General features: G+C 39.4%; 1 protein-coding gene across 1 annotated transcript; it reads right to left on the bottom strand.

Annotated features, from left to right (window-relative positions):
• Window positions 1–956: 956 nt before the first annotated feature.
• LOC144014217 (transcriptional regulator QRICH1-like) lies at window positions 957–16,029 on the bottom strand. Its single transcript, XM_077513853.1, has 12 exons — window positions 15,368–16,029; window positions 12,647–12,935; window positions 12,499–12,582; window positions 12,280–12,417; window positions 10,046–10,798; window positions 8,129–8,309; window positions 7,887–8,041; window positions 7,692–7,806; window positions 5,262–5,370; window positions 5,028–5,176; window positions 4,841–4,931; window positions 957–1,898 (listed from the first exon to the last, which is right to left on the bottom strand). The coding sequence occupies exons 2-12, from the start codon at window positions 12,899–12,901 to the stop codon at window positions 1,712–1,714; spliced, it is 2,217 nt and encodes a 738-aa protein (XP_077369979.1). The 5' UTR covers window positions 12,902–12,935; window positions 15,368–16,029; the 3' UTR covers window positions 957–1,711.
• Between the last annotated feature and the right edge of the window lie 884 nt (window positions 16,030–16,913).

The following is a 16,913-nucleotide window of genomic DNA, read 5'->3' as shown; positions in this document are numbered from 1 at the left end:
TCATATTTTTTTCTGTTTTTCTTAATTTTTCCTCCTGTCTTTCATATTTTTTCTGTTTTCCTAAGTAATTTTTCCTCTTCTTTTTCAAAACAGTTTTTTTGTTTTTTTCTGAGTAATTTTTCCTCATTTTTGATGTTTTTTCTTTTTCCTGAAATATTTTTCCCTTTTGTTTTTCTGAATATTTTTTTCTGTTTTTCTGAGATATTTTTCCTCCTGCTTCTCTAAATATTTTTCTGTTTTTCTTGGTAATTTGTCCTCCTGTTTTTCAGTTTTTTTCTGTTTTTCGAAGTAATTTTTCTTTTGGTTTTTCAGAATTTATTTTTTTTTTCTGAGTAATTTTTCCTCGTTTTTGATTTTTTGTTTTCTGAATATTTTTTCTGTTTTTCTAAATAATTTTTCCTCATTTTTTATGTTTTTTCTTTTTCCTGAATATTTTTTTCTGTTTCTGAGTAATTTTTCCTCCTGTTTTTCTGAATATTTTTTTACCCCCATTTTTCAGATTTTATTTGACAGAAGAAAATGTGCAGTAAATAAGAAAAAAAAATATTCAGAAAAACAAAACAAAAAAAAGCCTCACACCAAATAACCCCCCCCCCCCGAAAGTGAATGCAATATGCTTCCGTAATGAACATTTGAGGGTACCAAATCCCTGAATGCTACCCCGCTCACAGGTAGCTAGCTTTAAAAGTTGTATGTTGGGATAACAAAACAGCAACTGCACTCATGCGCTACCACATGAAAACCAAAGCAACTCGTCAGCAGGCAAGCGATAAGATGACAAACCTGCCAGGCAGGCCCAACCTGTTGCTCAACGCCGTACGAGTCTCAAGCAAACAATGCACATATTTCTCGCTGCTGGTACATGTCAATGGAGAACAAGTTTGCAAGTGGTTGCTTTGGTATGTTGTCAGCATCATACTGTGACTTGTCTCTCAATTAAAATTTGTTTGGAGAAATCATTGTGCAGTGTTTTATTATGACACAATGCAGGCTAGCAGTATTTAAGGATGCAGGTGCAGAACTGACACTGGACATACTAGAAAGGCAAAAAGATGGTATATAGCAGCTGTACAAAACAAAACAAAAAAAATTTGCATCAATACATGAAGGAGGCGAGTATCATACATTATAAAACATAAAAGGGCTTGACACTTGGTTGAGTCTTTCAACTGATAAACATGAATGAATGAATTCCTCTTTGGAATTATTTCGGACAATCCAGGACCTTCCCTCGCTGCCACATGTCCACCGTGTGGTGAGTGCTTAGAAATGCTTGTCCTTACGTACAACGTTGAATGAGATCCCCACAGTTCCAAGTCCTTGTGCGAACACACACAAAAGCGTAAAACCACACGAGGTGTTCATTTGTGACACACAGCAACAAAGACAGACTGGAAGAAAGAAGTCCAAGAAAAGCGGTCAAAGAAATATATTACAGTTTTGCTTCCGGAAAGCGTATAAGCAATTGATAGAGTAATAACAAAAAAAAAAAAAAAAAAAAGGCCCACAGATAACATAATAGCAGAAATCAGGTCCAATCATCCTTTGGCCAAACAAAATAGCAATAGAGTCGTTTGAAGGAGACATGATTGCCTGATTGTATGTACATTTCATGTCATGTACAAGATAGTATGCAAACGTAACGTGAACAATATCCATGTGAGGGAATAGAAAAGTACTTTTTTTTTTTTTCTTCTCCCTTTGGGTCCAATTAGTGTGCGCTCTCGGCCATGTTGATGCTTTCTTGGATTTCGCGGACGACGAGGATACGGGTCAGCATCTGCTCCAACTCCTCTTTTGGGATGGGCTGAGTGGAGTACCAGATGGGGCTGTTGGGGGCCACCACGGGCTCCGGCGTCAGGTAGAAGGTGTCGTTGCGTCCTTTGGCGCTCTGCGGACTGAAAAGAGGGCAAATAGTTTGCGATGATCCGTCAATCACCGTCACATTCAAGTCGGCTTTGTTGAATGCCAAAACAATGCAAAATGCCAGCAATGGGAAAACAAATGGCATCAGTGCCACAGTGTTATTACAAGGTATTATATCTCAGCTCATTTTAATGCAACTTCAAACTATGTTGTATTACATACACACAAATGTGCATATAGTGTTCCCTTGTTTATCGCGGGTTCGTCTTATGTGGCTAAACATGCTTTTTGGTTTGTTTATTTATTATTTTTTGGTCTTTGTGCAGCCATATCGCTCGACCCCTGCGTCCGACCGGGGACATACGGGCATCCGCAGATCTTTCCAACGGAGTCAGTCCCGTCGCTCCACAACATTGCATTCCGGAGATAGAAAATATATACAGTGCGGTATAACAAGTGTGTGTGTGTGTATATATATATATATATATATATATATATATATATATATATATATATATATTAAGGGTGTCACGATTTCGATTTTTTATCGAAATCGATCGAAATTACGTCACGATTTCGAGCATCGAAATAGAAGAGAGGACACACGATTCGATGCCCCCCCCCCGCGCCCGCCGCCACCGCCGCCACCGCCGCCACCGCCGCCTCCCAGGAAAGCAAATGAGACGCAGCCATTCAGCTACTAGCTAACGGCACTTGTTAGCTGACTTCTCCTGCACTCATGATGGCAAGCGCGGACAGACACAGCAATGGTGCTTCAAGCCGCTCCCGCTTCTCTCGTCACCAGTTTGGAAACATTTTGCGTTCCCGGTGAGTTATGTCGACAACGTTCACGTTGTCGATAAAAAGACCACAGTTGCAAGATATGCTATGTGCGCGTACTGTACTCGGCCACGGTGTTACGCCCGGCTCGTCAAGGGGAAGGGAAGTAACACAATAACAGAAAATATAGAGTAGATAAACACGGGTCGACTTTAACATCTGAGTAGTTTTAATTGAAATTTCAGGCAGGGGTTTGACAAGGGAGTGAAAGTGGAAGGTGAACAAATAATAACCGCATTTGACAGAACTGACAGAACGGAGGAGAAACAACAATACACGGATACACAATAGCGTCGCGCTGGCACAGTCGTCCAATCGGAGTGTCGCGCTGGCACAGTCGTCCAATCGGAGTGTCGCGCTGGCACAGTCCTCCAATCAGAGTGTCGCGCTGGCGCATTCAAACTGAATGGCCCGAGCCGCCAGCCGTAACAACGGGAAACACGACAAACATGACGGGACATTTACGCAGGCATCACAAAGATTTAGATTTATCAAATTCAACTAGAAGTGGGAAAACAACGGTCCAACCAACTATTTCATCCTCATTTACAGTGAAACTTCCACACACTTCAGCTCGCGCGAAACGCCAGATCCATAGGTCTATTTATAGCAGCAGACCTGCAGCCTTGGAAAACGCTGGATTCAAACATTTAATTAGTGTACTTGAACCACGCTACAGTATGCCCAGCAACTGTAAATGTTGGGATATAGTTTGTTCAGGCTGTATTTGTTCCATGACTTTGGATACAATATATTTTTTGTTGTTGTTGCACATTGCACATTATTTTAAGAGGAACGCACAGCACACTGTTGTAACCAAAAACAGTCAATAGATGGCAGGCACCCACTGTGACTTTTTGTTTTTGTTTTTTTATTTTTTATTTTACACTTCAGTAAGAACAAGACGGTTAACTTTATATTGTAAATAAATTCTTTGAATTTGATCATTCCTGCCTAATGTCAATTATCATATATTACATAAATTTACACAAAAATAATATGGAAATTGCATCACCTATATGTAGCCGATCTTTTGAAATAAGATTTACTGTACAATGAATAGAACCAATGATCATAGACTAGCCTTAGCCTACAGAAGCATATGCCTCTGTGTTATAAAGTGGGGGAGCGGAAAAAAAAAAAAAAAAAAAATCGAAAAAAAAATCGAATCGTGACCCCAAAATCGAAATTTAAATCGAATCGTGGAGTTGGCGAATCGTGACACCCCTAATATATATATATATATATATATATATATATATATATATATACACACCTTTAATGGAATAAAATGACTGTCAATGAAAAAAATGATTAATGAAAAAACAAAATAAAAAAAAACCCATATAATTGACAAAAAAATAAATTAAATAAAAACCAAAATATCTATCTATATACAGAGGACTGTCTCAGAAAATTAGAATATTGTCATAAAGTCCTTTATTTTCTGTAATGCAATAAAAAAAAAAAATGTCATACATTCTGGATTCATTACAAATCTACGACGGCGTATTAGGGCCACATAGAAATATATTAATTTTTTTAGAGGGCGGGGCCAATATGACAAGAAAAAAAGTGGCAAATTTGCCACTTCATAAACTGGCAACTATATTGTTAATCTCTGCTTAAGCAATTAGTATCTCCTTGTTTGAAAACCCGACCGAAAAGTACATTTTAAGGAGTTCTTCTTTTGCAAACTGTGACTGTGTGTATGCATTTCCTTTCTGCTGGCCGGCACCACACTTGACACAAACAGCCGCACGACCAGAAAAAAAGTGGCAAATTTGCCACTTTATTAAAGCACCTCCCTGGAACCGGCTCGACCTCGGCTTTCCAACAGTGTCGATGCTGGCCCTCCACGACCCTCCGGGCCGGAGATACGGTGCCACGAAATCGGCCACCCGACTCTTGGGAGATGGATTTACCCCCCCCTACCGGTCGAACCATAGGTCCTACGAGCACATCCCGGATTTTTATTATTATTATTATTATTATTATTATTTAATTAAGACGGATTTCCATTATTGCGGGTAGATTTTGGAACGTAACACCGGTGATAAAGGAGGGAACACTGTATATTCCAGTACCCATGTCAAGATGTCATGAACATATTGCTTATGAAAGTGTAATTTACCATTTGAAGAGGTAGAAATCATACAGCTTGATGGGGCATCGCAGAGGATTTTCCGGGTCCTCCAGCTGCTCTGAGTACATGTCATCTGTGACTGAACACACAGCAACACTGTTTTTTAGCGTTTTGTTTTTTTTCTTCTGGGGTCGACTTAATGAGCACATCCAAGTGATGTGCTCATCTCTTTTACCTTTCTGTCCGATGAACCTTTCTGTTGCTTTCAGGTATCGGATGCTGGTGCTCTTGTCTTTGGGATTATTCGGACTCTTCCTGGTGTGTCGTAGCACTTTGGAAAAGGCAACTTTTAGATGCTGATCAATTGTCTTCAAATGAAAATACCTGTTTGTGAAAAAAAAAAAAATGCTTTCATACACAAAGAATGATTTGATTGCGTGTGGCAACAAAGGGATGGATGACGACTCACTTTGTGTTGAAGAACATCAACGTTGTAAGCAATGTCGACGGGGAGTGAGCTCCAAGTTGTTTACATTCCCACAACATCTCCTCGGTCACATGACTGGGGAGTAAATAGCCTGGAAGGAGATATCAGGTGCACAATGGTTACACGGAGATGGGTAGAGCTGTCAAAATTAAATCGACAGGTAATCGATGAACAAATTCACTGACAACTATTTCGATAACCGAGTAATCTTCTGGAGCAATTTTTTTTTCCATTTAAAATTGTCCAAATCTTATGTTTGTTTGTTTGTTTGTTTTTTTGTTTGAATCAAGATACGAATATGAAGTATGAAATAAACACCAATCATTAGGGCTGTGCAATTAATCAAAATTCAATTACAATTTCAATTATTATTACACTCCACAATTACAAAATTGGCATAAACGTAAACAAAAGTAAAAGATTATTTATGAACTCATTGACTGGCAGCCAATTTGACTGAAGCAACCACCTTCGCTCCCATCTGTTTGACTGGATTTGGACTGATTTTGCAAGGCCCACAGAATATTGTGTTCTATTGCTAAAAAACATGGAACCTAACAAAAGAAAGATTAGAGTCTCTTCTTTTATCAGGGAAAAAAAAAAGTACATTTCTATGTGTTTCCATTTTGCAGCAATTAGCATTAGAATATAGCAAAGTTTCATCATCATTCACAAATCTGCTTATAATTGTGGGAAAATTAGCTTGTTTTCAACATGGCCCTGGTTGATCTCTTATACTCTGCTTCCTCCTGCTGGTCGTTTTTTGTAATTACTACCATTTTTTCACCCGTTCTCTGCAGTTGAGAGGCTGCATCAAAGCCTTTTGTATGCTCTAGCATAAAAAACAAACAAACAAAAAAACCAACAACAACATATAAACACGTCTTTGGTACACTTAATTTAAAATAGAATGTATTTTTACGTTTTTGGGAGCAAATGAGTTAATAGCAATTCTGAGTTGTTTAAATGTATATATTTCAACATTTTTTTAAATGTAAAAATTACTCATGTAATAAATCTTGTTTGGGTCCAAAGGGAACTTGCATAATTATAGTGTTTCAAAGAAATGTGTTTATATATATATATATATATATATATATATATATATATATATATATATATATATATATATATATATATATTTTTTTTTTTTTATTTTATTTTTTTTAACACGTTTAAACATTTTCTTGTTTTGTACCAAACGACAAATGCTAATCGTGATTTCAATTATTACTCGTGTTGTTCCGATACCGTTTTTTTTGGCCCCCGATACCGATCCCCAGCTTTGCAGTCTCGGCCGATACAGATACCATACCGATCCCTAAGGTTTTTTTTTCCTCAACATGAAAAAGCTGTCCTGCCATTGGTTCACAGAATTCAAGGGCCAATAGGATATCGGCATGCAGTGAACATGTAACATATCAGTGAATGTCGTGCACGAGCAAGACACAAGATGCTGCATCCAAAATCCTAAATTAGCGTTGGAATTAATGGTATCGGCATGTTACTTGTGAGTAGTCACCAATACCGATACCACTGTTTTAATGCAGTATCGGCACCTCTGCCGATACCAGTATCGGTATCAGAACAACGCTAATTATTACCAAATTAATCGTGATTTATATTTTCCTCATAATCGAGCATCCCACCAATCACCGGTTAATAATCAGTAATTGGGGAAAAAAATGCTTTTGTAATACATTTTATACAAAATTGAAATGAATCTGATGAGTACATTAATCGATTGAATAATCAATAGATGAATTGATTCTAAAAATATTCGATAGTGATAGCACTAGATATGGGTCTGTAGTTTTAACTAGGGATGCTCCGATCTGATACGTGGATCAGGTATTGGCCCAGATATTGGGGAAAAAAAAATGGATCTGTCACAGGTATCTGTCACTAGTGCAAAGCCAATTTAGTATGGAATGGTTGTTTTACTGGATTTTGACCAAATTTGCAAGGCCCAATTGCTCTAAAAACTTGGAACCTATCAAAACAAAGATTAAAATCTCTTCTTTCATTAGGGAAATATTTGTATCGGTTTCCGTTTTGCTGCAATTAGCATTAAAATATGCCTACGTTTTATTATTACTCACAGATTGGTTTAAAACACTGGGGAAAACAACCTGCTGCAACATGGCTCTGATTGATCTCTTATACTCTGCTGCCATCTGCTGGCCGTTTTTTGTAATAACTACCATTGTTTTAAGCGACCTCTTTGGGTCAAAAGCTGCATCAAAGCCTTCTGTATGCTCTAGCATTTAAAAAAAAAAAAATATATATATATATATATATATATGTATAAATATGTTTTTGGGACCGTGGCAATATTCAAAATAAAACATTTTTATACGTTTTGGGGAGCAAATGAGTTAAGGTTCATAATCGACCGCCTTTTGTTCTCACCGAGCGGATGAATGGACGGCGACCAGGGTTGGAGAATCTGGTGCAGGCTCTGAGCAAAGCGAGTGTAGTACTGGTCGGAAAAGATGTCGTCCACGCGACCGTTATCAAACAGATACTGCAAAGATAAGAGCACGGACAGAACTAAAACGCAAGTCCATACAAGCACAGGTGCACGTGTATTTCAAGTGAGCCCACCTTTTGTATGCAGAGAAAAACGTAGTAAAGGACGTCAGCTTCGTAGGGCTCTCCTTCCAGGCCGCGCGCCTCGGCCGTCATCAGAGAAAGACCCATGCAGAGCTCGGCCACGGCGCACGACACCAAATCTTCCTGGAATCGCAGAGCCTGCCGCCCTAAAGCAAACGCGCAAGTTACTCACTTAGCCAAGTGCCAAGACGGTAAAAATATCATATTGAGGTTGAAAGACGACGCGCACTTACGGCCAATCGGAGCCAGTTTATGTTGATCCGACTTGTCCATGTCGGCGTTTTTGCGCTGGGCCCAAGCACACCATACGTCCAGCCCCTCCTCGGGTTTGAGAGTGGCGGGCAGCAGAAGCTCTTGAACTTGCACTTGCTGCTGCTGGCCTTGTCCGTCCACCTCGGCGACTACCGTCTGAGCCTGCGCGCGTGGGGGGGACGACACTTCCTCACTTTATGCTAAGAAATGCCACCATGTATTTATACAGGGGCTATATAAAAGGTCTACACACCCCTGTTCAAAGCTTTTCCCACCATTGTGACCTGTAACCCTGTGAAATATTAGTTTACCGTAATCTTTTTGAGCGGGGAAGTATAAATATACACACTTGAAAGAATGAATATGGGCGTCAGCAGGCACCTGCTACTAGTTAACTCATTTGCTCCCAAAAACGTATAAAAATGTTGTATTTAAATATTGCCATGCTCCCAAAGACGTATTTATATGTTTTTCTATGCTAGAGCATAGAAGGCTTTGATGCAGTCTCTGAACTGAAGAAAATGCTTTAAACAATGGTAGTTACTACAAAAACGGCCAGCAGGTGGCAGCAGAGTATAAGAAATCAACCAGGGCCATGTTGCAACAAGCTCTTTTTCCCAGTGTTTTCACCAGGAATGTGAATAATGATGAAACTTAGATATATTCTAATGCCAATTGCTGTAAAACGTAAACAGATAGAAATATACTTTTTTTCCTGAAGAAAGAAAAGACTAATCTTTTTTTGGTAGATTCCATGTTTTTATAGCAACAGAACACAATCTTCTGTGGGCCTTGCAAAATTCAGTTAAAATGGCTGGGAGTGAATGAGTTAAAGAATTTTTTATTCATAAATACATTTGAGATGCCCTAGTAGGCTTTTCCTGTTATGGATTCATCGTGATTCATTAAAATTCTGAGATTTGATCAACGATAATCTGATTAAAAAAAAAAAAAAGTTATCGTTTGACAGATTTAGTAATTACTCCCATTTAACATGAGTTTGAATGTGATTGGTTCATTCTGGACACAGCCACATCCCTAAATAACACATTTGCAACTAGGGGTGTTAAAAAAAAATCGATTCGGCGATATATCGCGATACTACATCGCGCGATTCTCGAATCGATTCAATAAAAAAAAAAAAATCGATTTTTTTTTTTTTTTTTTTTAAGAGCTCAGAATTGTTCATTCGGTAGTCTTACCGATTCAACGTCTTATCATCATTACCTTTTTTTTTTTTGTGTGAATCGATTTCTAAACTTCCATTTTTAATGGAAAAATATTCAACAAAACGCCTGACTTCGGGTTAGGATTCACACCTTGAGCATGGAAGAATGTTATATGAACGGAACATTAAGCCTTAATATTTTATTTTAATGCTGTTCAAACATGAAACAGATTACAACCTGTATAAGACTGAAATTTCAGATCAATAAATAATACATTTTCATATAAATCTTACACTCTACAAGCTTACTGATTAGTATTTTCTAAATTTGAATGAAAAAAATCGCAACAATCGACTTATAAATTCGCATCGGGATTAATCGGTATCGAATCGAATCGTGACACGAATCGAATCGTCAGGTACTAGGCAATTCACACCCCTATTTGCAACACTACATTCTTCAGCGTAATAACGTTATTTCCCCTTCACTTTCAAACTCGTGTGTGTGTGTGTGTGTGTATATATATATATATATATATATATATATATATATATATTTTATCCCAACAAAGAAGGACAGGATATATGCCCAAATGGTGGGAAACATTTTGAAATGATTAACCCTGGTCTCATTTTTTTGCATCACAAGCATTTGAACTGGGGTGTGCTGACTTCTCATAGCCACTGCGCTTGCAACGGAGATTTGTGGGCGGGTGGTTTGGTGGCGTACCTGTATCTGTTGCCCATCCTGGCCCGTCAGCCCCTGCGTGTGCAGCACCTGCTGCTGCGGGTCCCAGATGAGGGACTGCGTCGCGTTGGAGTATCCCTGCACCGCCACCGGGATGTGAATATTTCCGTTCATCAGCTGAGCAGGGAAGAGCGCGTTTGCGGCCAACGTGTGCACCACTTCCTCTTGTCCCCCGATTCCACCGGCGGCGGCGCTCGTGATGCTGGAGACCGCCTGTGCGGTCTGACTCGGACTGGAAGAGTTTTTCAACTTGTCGTTTTCCACGGCGGCCACGTTTGCCGTGGCGTTGGCCACCTGCACGGTCCCGTAGGCTTCCTGCGGGATGGCGATGTGCGTGACCTGTTCGCGACCTCCGGCCCCTGCGGGAGCCGAGTAGACGGGGATGGTCCAGGTCTCCCCTGTGGGACTGGTGATGGTGCCCGTGGCGCTGTAGAGGTGGGAGCTGTCCACCGTGAGGAGGTCCGGCCGCAGGGAGACATAACTCTGCTGCTGGCCCTGCCCTTGCGGGATGGCGAGGACCGTCGCCACCTGCTGACCAGGCAGGGCGTATGACACAGTGATGGGCATGTCCACCTTGCGCTTCTTGACAGGCTGGAGGATGCCCGCGCCTTGGGACGCGGAGCCTACGGCCCTCCTCTCCGAGCCGTCTTGCTGCTGAGTGGGCGAGAGCGCCCCCACTGTTTGGATTTGGATCTGTTGTCCTCCCGCGACAGCCGCCACCAACTGGGCTTGGAGCTAACACAGAGAAACGCATTGCATCTGCTCAACGCAAAGTGTAATTTCATTGGCAACGCCCATTATTGTGAATTTCATCAACGACAAGTCAACAAAAATGTTTTCATTCAAGGCACATTTTTCAACGGGCTAAAGCTAGACTAGACTAAAACACCCTTCTATAAACAAATAAAAAAATTAATCAGTATGTATTATTCTCGACCCATGAAGATGAGACGAAAATGCACTTCACTTCATATAAACGGGACTAAAATCTATGGCCCTTTTAGTTCGTGAACAAAAACGAGATAGAAATTATATGATTTTGTTAAATCTTGTTTCTGCTATTCTGTCACTGCGACTGTCATGTGGCACCCGGCACAGACACGTCGGACAGACAGGAGGGGGATTCACAGTGAAAGATTAAAAAAAAAGAAAGAAAAGAAGTAAATAACAGTTACAACGCAACATTAATCCAACGGCTATAACATTCCAACAATAATGTTAATCCAGCCGCTAACTACTGTAATTTAGGGCTGTAACGATAACGGCAATATTGTGATATCGCGATATTAAAACTTCCACAATATATTGTCGTCGTCATGTCACGATATTAAAAGCAGCACTTCTGTTAAAAAAAAAAGTCAGGGGTTGATTTCCATTTGTGAAGTTCTAGCACCTTCTTCTGGTGGCTACTTTTTTAGTGCAGTTTAATTTTCACAAGGCATGTTTTGGCCCTTCTATGTTTAAAATCCACGCTAATGGTCAGATGAAGTGGAACGTAATATGCTTGTGAAGCAAGTCAATATCTAGAGGAACTCAATACAGGTGCATTAGCAAGTAAGTGCCTCAAAATTAAGTATTAGAGATCATAGATTGTTTATATGCATTGCTATAATGTACAAAAGCACAATATTGTGTTTTTTTATTGTTTGAGCAATTTATTTTACAATGTTGTAGCCTTTTTTTGTATTGCCAACCTCCCCACAATATCATGATAATTATTGTATTGTGACCTTCATACCGTGATAATATCGTATTGTGATGTTTGGATATCGTTACGTCCCTACTGTCATGCTGGCTAACTTATTAGCTTGTAGCATGGAGCCGAAGTAGCCACTTGTTGATATACTGTAATTGTGTGTCAAGTTGTTTTTTTCATCAAAAAGATTAGAGGAATTTGATGTGAAATAGATTTAGATCGGAAATGTTCAACATTATCTGTTGACAAAAAAATATACATGGTTAAAATGATTGTCCTGACTAAAACGCTGACAGTTTTTGTTGACTAAAACTACACAATTAAAGTTATGTTTTCTTGGACTAAAATCAAGACTAAAATGCTAGATTTATAGTCAACTACAAGTTGATGAAATAAAAACGGGATGAGGTTGACTAACGATGATAAAAACTAACAAGCATGATTGAAACTGGATTAAATTTTAAAATGGCCAATAAAATTATTTTAAAATGATTATTTTTATTTTTTTAATATGTGGTACTTGTTGGTGCTGCTCCTCCGTGAGATCTCCTGGCTGAATGAGCTGCGCCGTCGTCACGCCTTGAAGGTGCTGATGGGAGCCAGCGGGCACTTGGAGTACCTGACCCAGCATCTGACTCGTCTGCTCACCAATCTGAACCTGATTTGAGGATGGCGCACAATCACGGCGGCAATGTGACAAACGTGAAAGTGACTCGCGAGAAGACAAAATTGAACAAACCTGTACGATCTGCGGATCGTCAGTCGGCTGGACATTTTGCTGGGTTGACTCTTGGATCTGCTGCGGCTGAACCTGCAGCTGAACCTGCACCAAAACACTGAGAGCTCAGTCCCGAGTACCGAAATCAACGCGTAGGCATCGGTCTTACCGGACAGGCGAGTTCCAGAAGTGAGCCTGCCACTTCGGTGCTGTCTGTGTAAATGCAATTCGCCTCTTGCTGGTACACCATGGTGGCGGTGGTGGTTGCTGCATCGTCACTTTGCTGGCTGAACTCCTGCAGCGCATCTGCACCCTTGCTGGCCAAGGACTCGAGGAACTCCTTCATACGATGCTGCGGGACGCTCCGAGCTTTCTGACGCACGAGCTCCTCGTAGGAGCTGGCGCCGTCCAGGGAGTTATTCATTCTCGCCGACACTTTTAGAAGAAGAATAATTTAGCTGTGGAACAAACAAGAACATTTTTAAGCTCTAGTTTCAATCCACTTTTGTCATTAAAAGTTAACAAGAGGGTAAAATCATTTGACTGACCCCCTGCTCTATGTGGGAATATTACACACTCTTCCAATTAGAAAGATGAGTTGACTTACAACCCAAATAGAATTACGTTCAAACACATAAGGAATTTGACTCCAAGAGTCGGAGTCACTCTAGCAAAACAGATAACATAACCAAATGGATGAACCAAAATTTCCTTCAGCTAAACGAAAACAAAACGGAGCTCATTGTTTTCGGCAATAAAGAAAAGAAGATTGCTGTTAAAAAAACAGCTTGAGTCACTGTCTTTAGAAACCAAAGACCAAGTTCGAAATCTTGGGGTACTTAATAGACTCAGACCTGACCTTCAGCAATCATATTAAATTCATCACTAAAACAGCCTTTTACCAGCTGAAAAACATATCCAGACTTATGGACTGCATGCTTCAAGCAGACCAAGAAAAGCTTATCCATGCTTTTATCTCCAGCAGACTAGATTACTGTAATGGTCTTCTGACTGGACTCTCTCAAAAGAACATGAGACAATTGCAGCTCATTCAGAACGCTGCAGCTCAAGTTCTGACCAAAACAAAGAGATCAGAACATATTACTCCAGTACTTAACGATTTACACTGGCTCCCTGTCAGCTGTAGAATCGATTTTAAAGTTCTGCTACTCGTCTATAAATCACTAAATGGTTTGGGTCCTGAATATATCCAAGAAATGCTGATTGAGTACAAGCCCAGCAGGGCTCTGAGATCTACAGACTTGGGCCAACGAGTGGAACCCAGAGTTCGAAGCAGACATGGTGAAGCTGCATTTAGCTATTATGCTGCACACAGATGGAATAGGCTACCAACAGAAGTGAAGTCAGCCCCGAGTGTAAATGCTTTTAAATCCAGGTTAAAAACTTTGCCTTTTTCTTATACCTTTGATTAGGGACTTTTAAACAGCTTTAATTAAGTGTTTATTATTATTATTATTATTATTATATAAACTTCCTTATGTTAAATGCTTTAAAGTTTGTTGAATAATGTATTAAGATTAAGTTTGTAACCTATTTTCATTTATTTTTCTTCCTCTGAATGTTAACTACTGTTTCTTGATGCTTATGTGTTGTCCTTCCTTGTGTAAAGCACATTGAGTTGCCTTGTGTATGAAATGTGCTATACAAATAAACTTGCCTTGCCTAATTTAGAACAGAAACACTTGACACATACAACGTGTCGGAGAGGTTCCAGATTTCAAACCCAATCTACAAGCAAAATGGAACCCAGAGTTCAAAGCAAACATGGTGAAGCTGCTTTTAGCTATTATGCTGCACACAGATGGAATTGACTGCCAATAGAAGTGAAGTCAGCCCCGAGTGTAAATTTTCAATCCAGGTTAAAAACTTTGCTTTTTTTCTCATACCTTTAAGAACTTTTAAACAGCTTTAATTAATCATGTTTTTTTTCCCCCTTTTTGATTATTAATGTTTTAACATTGTCAATGTATGTTATTTGGGTACATTTTGTAACCTTTTATTTTTTTCTTCTTCCTCTGATTGTTAAGTTTTTTGTTTTGTTTTTTTGATGCTTATGTGTTGTCTTTCATTGTGTAAAGCACATTGAGTTGCCTTGTGTAAGAAATGTGCTATACAAATAAACTTGCCTTTCCTAAATGGTACTGGGGGGTTCGATTTTGCAATAAACTTTATTGCAAAAAAAAAATGAAACAATTACTCATTTAATCAATGAAATAACAGAATAACCGATTCGAAACAGTTTTGATAGTAACAAGTTAACAACCCTAAAGAGGTACGCAAATGAATATTTCCACAATACCCAAACATTCAAGACAAATCAAATAAACTTAAACAGACCAAAATATGACACTGTGATCAGTTCAACTGCATTTGCGGTCAGATTGGCAGCTGAGCTCGCTGTCCTGTGGCGTCTCAAAACAAGATCGTACGCGAGAAGACGAAAGGGTTAATTGTGACTGCGTGTAGTCGAGCTGGGCACAAAAAGCGCGCTCACTTTCCAAATCGGCCACGGAAATATACGTTTAATGGAACAGTTCCACTCAGCGCTTATTTTCCACCGCTTAAAAAAAAATACATATTAGAACTCTGCGTTATATTCTTGCAGCCGATTACGCAACACGTCATCTTAGCCATGAGTACGGCTATCTAGCCGCATGTTGTTTGCTTTCCAAGACAGCCAAAAATGGCGAGCTATGGAGCGAGCGCAGCTGTTAACAGTAACATCTCGTTTACATCTGGCTCCAGGTACTCTTAACATTGCGTATGGTGGCGCGGCATCTCTATGTTTTCGTGGCGCTACAAGTCCTGTATTTTCTGTTAGCTTCCCCGCTAGCAGGCAAAGGTTTGCACACTAGATAGCATTAGCTACCTCTCTTCCTCAACGGTGCCGAGTCTCGGGCCGCCCACTTCTCTAGCAGCGAAAAAGCGCCTCTTTTTCGTCAAGGAAGCAAATTCTGGTTGATAGGCTCCTTCTTTCTACAAATTAAAAAAAAAAAATATATATATATATATATTTTGACTACTTATATTTCGCTGGGCGCCATTTTACAACAGCACCCTCAGACCAATGGGCATGCGATTTGTAAACCTGCCTTCCTCTCGCGGTATTTCGAACTCTTGTTCTCGCGGGAACTGCCCCCGCACGAACATTCATTAAAGGCGCCACATGCTGACCGGGATGCACAAAGGATCGGCGAGATAGCGGTCTACCTTAAAAGCTTGATATTCCAGACACTTGTTTCTAGTGGTTCACTGGCGTCTCATGGTTTTAAGGTCGTCTCATTGAGATTCTGGGATGATTCGAGTGGGTCTTGTCAAGCTCTGGGCTATGGAGGGTTAATGCCCTAAATTTGGTTTACCTTTTGATTTTTGTTTTCCCCCACTTCAGTTTTTATTTAATTTTATGAACAGCGGTGTAACAACACAAACAGGAAACAACACAACAAAAAACAAGTACAAGAAGAATTCTAAAGGGTAAGTGCCTGGGTAGCAGGTGTCGTTCGAGTAGTTTACTAGTTTTATAAAATAAACACGCGCACACTATTTTTGCCAATTGTCTTTGCTTTCCTTTTTGAAAATAAATAAATATATATATATATATATATATATATTTCTCAAATTAATGGCTATCAACTAGTCCACTGATGGACTGGATACTTTACCCCAAAGTATTATTATTATTATTATTATTATTATTAAATAACATATTTATCCCTTTCACTTATGGACAATTCCGAGTTTATGTCAAGTCAAAATGACCGTCTTTACTCGGTGAAAGGACGCTCTCCACTCATTGAAAAGCATTGGACTTTGGACCGTTATAATTTGATTTGTGATGATTATTTTGATTTCAAAATGTGATCAAATGTTTGGCTACTATAACAATCTGCCTGGTTTGTATGCTTGTCACAGGCAAAAGCAATACAATATGCTGTTTATTTTCACCGTGTAAAGGAAGCATTTGCATTGTATTGCAGATACGACTCGGGGCTACAATTCTAATTGTTAAACAATGGTTAAATAGTTCATTACAAATAATACAATTAAAATTGTGCATGACGTGTCTCTCCTGTCCATTTTAGACATCAAAGGCAGCCCATGAGCACAAAAATGTACACACCCATGATAGGTTACAGGACCAAAATTTCAGGCATAAATGATGGTGAAGCCATGCACTTCCCAACATGCCTGTCAATAGTAAGAGTTAAAAGTGCATTCTGTTACTGGAATATACGATAGTTAGTCTTGTAATTACATTTTCTACCAATACAATTCAACATTTGTTTCATATTTGTAAATAGATAAATTACAATTAAGCAAAACAGAACAATATAATTTTTGTAGCCATTGTTCAATATAGTTCTGGAAGGACTCAGGTTTGACAACTAGAAGGTTATGGTTCGAGTCCACCAATT

This window comes from Festucalex cinctus, chromosome 2 (genome assembly GCF_051991245.1).
Source record: "Festucalex cinctus isolate MCC-2025b chromosome 2, RoL_Fcin_1.0, whole genome shotgun sequence".
Taxonomy (NCBI): Eukaryota; Metazoa; Chordata; class Actinopteri; order Syngnathiformes; family Syngnathidae; genus Festucalex; species Festucalex cinctus.
The sequence above is the reverse complement of the archived record's forward strand: the minus strand, read 5'-3'. Positions and strand labels throughout refer to the sequence as shown.

Excerpts from the sequence above, each read along its gene's own strand:
- LOC144014217 (XM_077513853.1), bottom strand. The coding sequence starts at position 12,901 with ATGAATAACTCCCTGGACGGCGCCAGCTCCTACGAGGAGCTCGTGCGT. Across the intron at positions 12,418-12,498 it reads ACGATCCGCAGATCGTACAG|GTTCAGATTGGTGAGCAGAC; the intron begins GTTTGTTCAATT and ends TCCTCAAATCAG. Across the intron at positions 5,177-5,261 it reads TTGATGTTCTTCAACACAAA|GTATTTTCATTTGAAGACAA; the intron begins GTGAGTCGTCAT and ends TTTCACAAACAG.